The 10,650-nt window shown below is 39.9% G+C and overlaps 1 protein-coding gene across 1 annotated transcript; it reads right to left on the bottom strand.

Annotated features, from left to right (window-relative positions):
• Positions 1-397: 397 nt before the first annotated feature.
• TSTD3 (thiosulfate sulfurtransferase like domain containing 3) lies at positions 398-7,334 on the bottom strand. Its single transcript, XM_059083707.2, has 4 exons — positions 7,191-7,334; positions 3,844-4,017; positions 3,588-3,747; positions 398-2,714 (listed from the first exon to the last, which is right to left on the bottom strand). The coding sequence occupies exons 1-4, from the start codon at positions 7,261-7,263 to the stop codon at positions 2,642-2,644; spliced, it is 480 nt and encodes a 159-aa protein (XP_058939690.1). The 5' UTR covers positions 7,264-7,334; the 3' UTR covers positions 398-2,641.
• Positions 7,335-10,650: the final 3,316 nt, after the last annotated feature.

The following is a 10,650-nucleotide window of genomic DNA, read 5'->3' as shown; positions in this document are numbered from 1 at the left end:
AACATATACGAGTAGATAAAATATTGTAATGAACCTCCATATACCTATCACTCAACTTTAACAATTATCGACACATGGCCAATTTCATTTCATCTAAACTCCCACCACTTCCTCCAACATGCATATTATTTTGAAGCAAATACAAGATATCATTTTGTCCATAATTATTTCAGTATGTAATCCTAAGAGATAATGGCTCTTTAAAAAACAAAACAACACAAAACCCCCAATAGAAGACTTACTGTACCCAAAAGAGTTAGTCAAAGTAATTTTGTAATATCAAATATCCAGTGTTTACATTTTCAGTTATCTCATTAATATCATAAATATTATTAAACAATTCTACTTAGGATCTAAATAAAGACCACACATGCAATTCATTGATAAATCCTTTAAATCTTTTAAAATTCATGGATTTCTCCTTTATTTCATTTAAAAAATTCCCCATTTTGGTTTGCTTGTCCACTAAGAATTTCCCACCATATTTATTTTGCAGAGTGTATCCTTAAGGTGCTACGTAACATGTTCTTTTCTCCTCTGTATTGGTAATTGAATGCAAAAGCTTGATCAGGTTCAGGCTCAAATTTTTTTTTCCATTATAGACTACTGTATAAAGTGTCTCCTATCAGGAGAAATATAATGGCTAGTTGTCTCTTTCTGTGATTTAGCAGCCATTGATGATGTGTGTTCTTTCTAAACATCAAATATTACCATAGGCTGCACTGTCCAGTGAGATAGCCACTAGCCACAGGTGGCTATTGAACACTAAAAATGTGGCTAGTCTGAATTGAAATGTGCTATAAATGTAAAAACACACATTGGATTTCAATACTTGGTACAAAACAAAAGAATGTAAAATATGTAATTTGTTTATATTGGTTACATGTTTTAAATGATGATTTTTTAGATACATAGGACTAAATAATACACTATTAAAATTAATTTCACCTATTTTACTTAAGTGTAAGAAAACTAAAAATCACATAATGGCTTGCATCATAATTCTTTTGGACAGTGTTGCTATAAGACATAAGGAAGATGTTAGGTCCCAGTCCCATTTTCCCTGCTTCTTATTCCTGCTCCCCAGAGCAACTTTTAGTCATTTCTCTGCTGTTGTGTTACTTCCACACTTCCAAGTAACAAGCCTATAATTATAGCATTTATTGAGCACTTATTATGTGACAAGTATATTCCAAGCTCTCTACATTACGAAGTCTTTTAATTCTCGGAACAATCATTTCAGAGATGAGGAACAGGTTAAGTAACTTAACCCAGTCACAAGTAAGTGACAAGAGCTTGGATTAGAATCTTATTAAAACCTGGGCATCTGGGCTGCAGGTCCCAGGCTCTTAAACACTTTACTATACTCCTCCTCTGCTTACCCTCCAGTTTCCTTTTTTTTGCTTTTGATTTTTTTTTTCCACTTGTAAATATTATCTCTTAACTTCCTACTATGGAAGATGAAGATTTTACTTTCTCACACACCTCCTGTTCTCCACTTCCAGCTCCCACCCCCTCCCCGCCCCCAAAGTTGTTCTACCCTGGGACTTATATTCCCATCATCCTCCCAATTTAATTGCATAATTTCTGTTAAACTCATATTCAGTATATATTACATATACATAGATAATGTTGTGTTCTCTAGTATTTCCTTTCTTTTAGAATATATTTTGTCTTTCTGGAAAAGCCTGGTGTGTTTCCCCAGACTCTATACCCTCGTATATTTACCTATTCCTGGTTGGGCCCAGTACTTCAGTGGTGGTTCACTCTCTATAGCTTTTAATCTCTGTGAGCTTGTGGCTCTTCAGATCCTCACTTCCTTAATATATATGCCCTAGTAATATTTGTTTATATAAATATATAAATAAAATTTGTTTAAAGGCATGAAAGAATTACGAAGGCAGTGAGGATTTGAAGAGTCACGATCCTGGGAGAAGGAAAGCTGTAGAAGATGAACCAACATTGAAGTGTGTGTGTGTGTGTGTCTGTATTATGTGTATTTTCCAGCTTTTCTAGTTCTTATAGGGAGTTTGCTAGATACTAGACTTGGTTTCTGATTACTTTTCTGGAAGTTCTGATTACTTTCCCCATAGATCATATTACTTTTTTAAACTGCAAATTATATCACTACCATGCTGGTCATAGTGCCATAAGTCTTTGGATATTGCTAATGTTGTATTTTCATTGTTCATATTTCACCTACTTTTCTACACCCCAGATTCCTGGTGTCTTAAAGTCAAGTCTTAATCAACTGGTCTAGTTCATAGCCTCTTTGAAGAGTATAGACACTATATTAACAGAAGTGGTCACACATTATGATTAGGTAATACAAGTAACCAGGTCTTTTGGAATACTATTGAACTATACTAAACTATTTAAAAATTAATTTTTAGAATCCCAACCCTTATGTTTCCATGGCAAGTCACATACATTACTGCAAGCCTCATTAGCCTTTGGAAGTAGGCAGGGGGAAGTGGTATTCCCAATTTATAGGTGAGAAAAAGATTCAACAAATAATTGACTTACACAAAATCCCCTTCCCATTAACCAGTGATTCCAGGGCTACATTTTGATTCTTTTGCTTATTCCACTCTCCTAGGCTGCACGTACACAAGGAAAGGGCCAGCTTGTATTCCAAAATTCAATTTCCTTGTTTCTTCTCCGAAAATTCATAGGTTGCCCATTCCTTCCATCCTCCAGCATAGTGTTGAGCACTAAAAACATACATCAAATAATTAGTTCTCCTGCTTTATAGCACGAAGTTCATAAGAACTTTAGAGATAAGACATTTAGAGATTTAGAGATGCAATGGCTTCTCACCATACTATTTAGACTTTGAGCCTATTTGAAAGATTGTAGGATGAAAAGTAGAGACTCTTAATGTATAAGAGTCTACAGTCTATCCTGCCATTGCTAACATAGTAATTATAAGAAATTCTTCAGTAGGCCAATAAAAGTATACCCATGAAATATTACAATACATTTTTTTTTTTTTTTTTGCGGTACGTGGGCCTCTCACTGTTGTGGCCTCTCCCGCTGCGGAGCACTGGCTCCGGACACGCAGTCTCAGTGGCCATGGCTCACGGGCCCAGCCGCTCCATGGCATGTGGGATCCTCCGGGACCTGGGCACGAACCCATGTCCTCTGCATCGGCAGGCGGACCGTCAACCACTGCGCCACCAGGGAAGCCTGCGATACATACTCTTTTTTTTTTTTTTTAAGGTTTTTTTGTTTTTTTAAATTTAATGAATTTATTTATTGGCTGCGTTGCGTCTTTGTTGCTGCCCACGGGCTTTCTCTAGTTGCGGCAAGCAGGGAGCTAACGCTTCATCGCAGTGCACGGGCTTCTTATTGTGGTGACTTCTGTTGCGGACCACGGGCTCCAGGGGTCGGGCTTCAGTGGTTGTGGCACGTGGGCTCAGTAGTTGTGGCACACAGGCTTAGCTGCTCCGCAGCATGTGGGATCTTCCCAGACCAGGGCTCGAACCCGTGTCCCCTTCACTGGCAGACGGATTCTCAACCACTGCGCCACTAGGGAAGTCCCCAATACATATTCTTAAACCCATTTTTATCCTTCATCTACACACCTGTTAAAGCCCAGAGATATTGCTGTGTCCATAGCCTTCTTGCTTCTTACTCCGGCTAAACAAGAAAACACTAGACTGTCAGATTTGGATGGCTTTACTTCATTGTACTTCTCTTTGAAGTCTTTTGGGTTCATCTGTAGAGCTTCATCTACGTTATCCACTGAAAGAAAATTTTAAGAATTTCAATTAAATTTTAGAAATAATCAGTTACTGGATATATGTTTCTAATGAATCAGTTAAGACACATGTCACTTACATGGTATATTGACAGACCCGGGGATTTTTCCATACTCAAGAATTTCCCATGGTTCTCTAACATCAATTAACATAATTTTTTTGGACTTCAAGAGGTTTTTAAGTTCCATATAAGTGACATCTTTACAAATAGCAGTACAAAAATTGTTGCAGCTTCCTTTTATTGACTTCAAACCTGGAAAGAATAAAATAATTTAGGTTCTTTGAAAATGACATCTCTATTAATATCTGGAAAGAGTAGGTCAAAGGAATTTTCCCCATTGTTCCAGTCAGCTAACCATATTGATCTTTTGACTTTACTAAACTGTATAATCAATGTATATGTTTTGCATACAGCCTGACTGAACAGTAAGATGCAGCCCTATCCTCCTGCCCTGCATACTTAACGGCTGGTCTTGGGCCACCTCCAATATTCTACTCTCTCCAGAGTTTATAAATACACATTCAACATTTGGTAACTGAATTTTGCAAATAGTTTGTAAATCTTACCCTAATCTAAGTTTTTCTTGTATAGTAGAGTCATATTAAACCGACGTTTAACTTTCTCTAATTCAGCAAGGAGTGGGGTGGGGGGGCAGGTGTGGAGAACAGGAAGAGTAATCAGTAAGACTGGATTTCCTGCCTTTCCACTTGGTAAGCAAAAGCCTGAAGCAAGCATGGTCTCTTTTTTAAAAAAAATATTTATTTATTTGGCTGCACTGGGTCTTAGTTGCGGCAGGCAGGATCTTCATTGCTGCTTGCGGGATCTTCACTGCGGCATGCAGAATCTTTTTTTAGTTGCGGCACGTGGGATCTTCGTTACAGCATGTGGGATCTTTGGTTGCGGTATGTGGGATCTAGTTCCCTGACCAGGGATCAAACCCAGGCCCCCTGCACTGGGAACGTGGAGTCTTAGCCACTGGACCACCAGGGAAGTCCCAAGCATGGTCCCTTGATGAGTCTCAGCTCCCCCAAGCCTCTCACCGTATGAGTCTGTACTCCACACTAATTATTTAAAGCTATAGTGTGTGTGTGTGTTTGTACAACATGGCCTCCACTTGTAAATTAACCACTTCATCTGATGCTCAACCAAAGAAACAGTGAACTGCTCCTACAGTGAAGAAAAACTGGCTGTTTTGGATTCCTGAGAGATGATGTGTGGTTCTCTTGAGGGATTTTCAAGAGTAATACAGGCTATACCTAATTTTCACTTTTTGAGCTTAAACTTTGAATAAACTCCAATTTTGCTGTTTCCACACTGGTAAATCCAACCTCACCTGGTTACTCCCTACAGCCTACACTAGAGGATATACAGTCCAAGCTTCTTAGTATGTTCTATAATGTCCTTCAACCCGCCCTTACCAATATAACTTACCAAACCTCCTCCTCATTCCTTCTCTGCCCCAATTATCCTACCCTCCAGCAACATCAAAAGTATACATGTGCTCTAATCTCATTTTTATAGTGGAAAGAGCAGGGATTTTAGAGTCAGATAAACCTAGGTTCAAATCCTGGCTTGCCCACTTGGCTCTGTGACCCTGGGCAGATTACTTAAACTCTCTGGTACTTAGCTTCTTATTTGTAAAATCGAATAATTTTTTTGGCTCCGGACGCGCAGGCTCAGCGGCCATGGCTCACGGGCCCAGCCGCTCCGCGGCATGTGGGATCTTCCCGGACCGGGGCACAAACCCGCGTCTCCTGCATCGGCAGGCGGACTCCCAACCACTGCGCCACCAGGGAAGCCCTCGAATAATATTATTTAACCTTTTAAGAGTTGCTGTGAGGTTTAAATACTCTATACAGTGCACAATAAATATCTATTTTCACATTTCCTTCATGATTTATGGACATTGTTCCCTCTGAAGGGAATACCTTTCTCTCTCATCTCTACCTGGCACTCTAAGTCTCCTTTATGACCCCGCTAAATGTCACTTGTCACCTCCCCTTTAATACAATTCCACTTCTAGGTATCTACTCTTGTAAAATACTTGTACATATGCACAAAAAAGCATGTACAATGATAATGATTGAGAACTTTTTATAATAGCAAAAAAATTAGAAACCAAAATATCCATCAATAAGGGACTCGTTAAATAAACTGGTAATTCATAGTAGGGAATATATGCAGTGGTTAAAAGAGTTGTATGTGCTGCTATAGAAAGCTTCTGAATACCTAGGTGAGAAAAAAATTACCGAAAAGCAAGCACAGTGTATATCACATTATATATAGATATCTATAGTATATAGTATATATATATCTATGGTATATAGTATATATACAGAGAGATAGATATTATAGATACCGTATATATACTAAGCTATTATATATATATTAACCTATGTATTATTTTCATGCGTACATTTATGTATACTCATATATGGGGAGAGTGCATAAAGGGGACTCATGCTGTGCTTTATTGTTTGTTTTAATATGAGAATATAATCATGTATTACAAGTAGAATTTTTAAAAATGAAACAGGCACCTTTTCTCTAACACCTTCTCCAACTCAGTCCTTTCCATTGCAGTCTCATTCGACTGGGCTGTGTGAGGTGATGGTTTTTGTGTGTCTAACCCCAAAGTGGTGATGTAAACTGTATCCCCAGCAGGACGTCTGGCAGATTAGGAGCTCAATAAATGCTGATTAAAGGTAAAACCAAATAACAGAATTTGCAGGAATGACACCTCTTCAACTACAGAGGCTGTACCAAGAGTTAAAATGGAATAACTGGGGCGGGGGTGGGGAGAAAGTGTTACGCTGGGGCCCCTGTATCTTTATCCACAAAGGTTGTTGCTAAAGGAGAGGCAGCACGTAAAGCAAAGAGAAGGAACTGGAGGCCTGCTGTGGGTTTTAGACCCACCTCCTCCACTGACCACCTTCGCTGTTCTGGCTTCTGTTTCGCCAGCTGTAAAATTAGGGGTGGTACTATTACATACCTAACGTGGTAACTGTAGGTTTCATCAGCCCATGAATGCTGCTCTCTAGTGGCTCACAAGTATAACCCGCAAGACTGGGCTCCTCATTGCGACTCTCCCGGGCAAGAACTGGCCGCTGAGCTCACTTCTCTGAGTCGCGAATTGATCTTCATTGCGCAGTCAAGCGCCCATACCTTTATAACTGCCTTCCCACGCGAGCTCCCTGGAGCAATGTTTGCCCCTCTCCGTGCGTACCCCGAGAGCAACCCCAGAAGCCCGGAATCTGAAGGAACAAGAACTGCAAGTGGGTGTTACATTCCCAGGTGCCAAGCGTACTGGGTCTGACTTTTAACTGGAAACCTTTAAAAAAGAAGCGATCACCCTCACCAACACCATCCCTTCCCAGCGGCCCGAGGTTAGGCGTTCTCCCTTTCCCCTGGGACCCCGAGCTCACCCCAGAGCGCAGCCTCTGCGGACCCGAGGATCGCCTGGCGCCCACTCAAGTGCAATAGTCGCAGCAGCCTCATCTCCGTATCGAGCCTCAGGACCACAAACCACTTCCTCTTCCTGCTCCTCCTCCTCCTCCCGCCGCCGGGCGAACCGCGCCGGGCTCTCGGGCGCCCCCCAGCCGGGCTCCGGCCGAACCGGGTAGTGCCACTAGGAGTAACCGCGGACGGAAACGTGCCCTGCTGTAAAATTTAAAATTGCCTGGTAAGAAACTAAGGGTTGGGTTTGCTTTTTTGTTTATGATTATTATTTTTTTAAGGAGAGACAAAGTTTAAAAGTGGAAGTAGAATATAACAAAGATAATATTTAAATATATAAAGTAAATAAATTTCTCCAATTTACTTCATAACAGGATTCTCATGCATTGAATTAAAGCAAAGCACATGTGCACTTTTCTAAGAATTGCTCTTCACTCCCATAGCTGGTTCAACTGATGTCACTATTAAGATAATCTCATACTGTCATCTTTTCCCCACAACATGATGATATTTGACGATAACTCTGTCAGAGTCAGGTCCAACTAATTTATAAAATGTGTTAGTTTCCAACTGCTACTATACCACAAACTTAGTGACTTAAAACAACAACAAATTTATTATGTACAGTTTTGAAGGTCAGAGGTCACTAGGCTAAAATTAAGGTGTCAGCAAGCCTGTGTTCCTTCTGAAGGCTGTAGGGGAGAATTTCTGTACTTACCTTTTCCATCTAGGAGAGGCTGCCTGCATTCCTTGGCTATTGGTCCGTTTCCCCATCTTCAAAGCCAACAGTTTGGCATCTTCAGATCTCTAATTCCGACCTCTGCTTGTGCTGTCACATCCTCTTCTCTTCCTCTCACCCTTCTGCCTCCCTTTCATAAGGACCTTTGTGATTACACTGGGACCACTGGGATAATCCTGATTTAATCATATGCACAAAACCCTTTTGCCATGTAAGGTAATATATTCATAGGTTCCAGGAATTAGAACACCTTGGTGTGTGGTTGTGGACGGAGCATATTCAGCCTACAGCATATAAAGTTTCTTACTACCTTGTTTTTACTTTATTCTCAACTTGGTTCATTACCTTATTTTAAATTTATTCTCAATTTGGTTCCCAAGGATAATGAAAGCCATATTTAACTGCAAATGGATTCACAGTGAAATTTTTTAAAATTAGTTTCCAATTAGTAAAGTATGTGTTCAAGGAATAATTTCATTAAGCGTGCACTTTTAAATTATTCAGCTTTCAATAAATTAATTAATAAAACGACTTCAGATTTCTATACCAATGACAACATTAACAGTTATGTTTTCCAAGTCATTTGAAGTTTAACCATAGTCTCTGTGTAATCTACTTTGTGGATTGACTTTGAACTAAGATGTCATTAAATATTGTAGATTCATGTACTCTCTGTGGCATCCGCATCATAAACCACAGGTCGTATGGACACAGATATGGAAACAATGTACTTGGCCTCAATGAATCACATTTAATCTAATTTACACTTTTGCAAGAGCACATATTACTAAACAATTCTTTTCAAGTGTTCATGACTGATTATTTGAGAATTATTTTTCTGTAGGATTTCTTTTTCTGAAAAGATGAATATGTCCTCCTGTAACTAGCACAGTGCCAAACTTGGTTTATTTAAGAGGGCTTAGAGCAAAAAGATCTTGTCAAACAGGAGTACTGATCATTGCTCCTTGGACAAACGTCCAAGTTCTTCCTTCAGAGTCAGTGTGACCAAGGGAAGTAAGGCTTGAAGTGGAATGAAAAGTAGAGAAATAATGTAATGTTTTCTGGGAAAGGTCTACTAGTGCTGAGTTGATATGAGTCATTAATTCTCAAATAACTCATTTTATTTTTCACCACAATGCAAGTGAAAGACAATTAGAAAGGAGAGGATTTTTTTTTTGCGGTATGCGGGCCTCTCACTGTTGTGGCCTCTCCCGCTGCGGAGCACAGGCTCCGGACCCACAGGCTCCGGACCCACAGGCTCAGCGGCCATGGCTCACGGACTTAGTTGCTCCGCGGCATGTGGGATCTTCCCGGACCAGGGCACGAACCCGTGTCTCCTGCATCGGCAGGCGGACCCTCAACCACTGCGCCACCAGGGAAGCCCCTGAAAGGAGAGGATTTTTAAGAGACTTGGGATTTTTCCCATTTCTTTCTAAATCCACATCAAGCCCCCAGATTTTAGACAAATCAAATGAAGAATTAGGAAATGTATTGCCTTTCATGCAACGTTTTTTCCAAAAGTTTATCAAAACTTGAAAATTTGTTTTGTTTTTTTCAAATTTATTTATTTAATTTATTTATTTTGGGCTGTGTTGGGTCTTCGTTGCTGCACTCGGGCTTTCTCTAGTTGTGGCGAGTGGGGCAACTGTTCGTTGCGGTGCGCGGGCTTCTCACTGCGGTGGCTTCTCTTGTCGCGGAGCACGGGCCCTAGGTACTCAGGCTTCAGTAGTTGTGGCTCGCGGGCTCTAGAGTGCAGGCTCAGTAGTTGTGGCGCACGGGCTTAGTTGCTTCGCGGCATGTGGGATCTTCCCGGACCAGGGCTTGAACTCGTGTTCCCTGCATTGGCAGGTGGATTCTTAACCACTGTGACACCAGGGAAGCCCTTGAACACCTGTTGACTCAGCATTTTCACCGCTAATAGTTTATCTACTGAAAATATCTGCACAAGTAGGCAAAGATAAATGTACACTAACAGGACTGATTGGGAAAAAATGATACATCCATTTACTGGAGTTCTCAGCAACAAGTAAAGAGAATGAGGCTGGTGTGGAGATATGTCCAAGATATACAATCAAGTGAAAATAAATCAAGTTGCAGAATAGAAAATAGACCGTAATCTAACCTGACTGTGTTCTCTTTTAACAAATGGTAATCATATAAAAATGTAGTACAAAGGCATATTGTATGTGCAAAGACAATTCCTGAAACTATACACAAGAAACAGAAAATAGAGGAGAGGAAATGTTACCTCTGAGGAAAGCAAATGGGAATGAGGAAAGGAGGAAAAGGTGAAGAACTTTATGTGAAACTTTCATGTATTACTTCTATGATAAAGAATGTATCTTTTAAAATACAGATAAAAACTTAATATATGTATAGCCTATAGCTTAGCAAAGTATTCCATACATTTTTCAGACAGAACAATGACGGTAAAATTAAGATACTTAACATTATTTGAAATGTATACAGAGCTGACCTTAAGCACATTTATATTTCTATTTGATGTTTTGTCATAATGTCTTTGCAGTAGCACTAAAAATATACTTACTAGGTACCATTTAAAAATAATTTCCTTCCTTTGAAGAATCCATCAAATAGGAATCCAAGGCTCTTTCCATAAGGCCACACCTGTCCCCTGGCTGAAGAATTGTGAAAGATTACAAGAATCGTAGAGTTTATCTGTAACTAGT

The sequence above is a fragment of the Kogia breviceps genome, chromosome 13 (genome assembly GCF_026419965.1).
Source record: "Kogia breviceps isolate mKogBre1 chromosome 13, mKogBre1 haplotype 1, whole genome shotgun sequence".
NCBI classification, from domain to species: Eukaryota; Metazoa; Chordata; class Mammalia; order Artiodactyla; family Physeteridae; genus Kogia; species Kogia breviceps.
Note: the sequence above shows the minus strand (reverse complement) of the source record. Positions and strands in the feature narration are given on the sequence as shown.

Coding starts and splice junctions, on each gene's coding strand:
- TSTD3 (XM_059083707.2), bottom strand. CDS start 7,263: ATGAGGCTGCTGCGACTATTGCACTTGAGTGGGCGCCAGGCGATCCTC. Junction 4,018..7,190: donor CGCAGAGGCTGCGCTCTGGG/GTGAGCTCGGGG, acceptor TATTCTTTCCAG/GTTTGAAGTCAATAAAAGGA. Junction 3,748..3,843: donor CGGGTCTGTCAATATACCAT/GTAAGTGACATG, acceptor ATTTTCTTTCAG/TGGATAACGTAGATGAAGCT.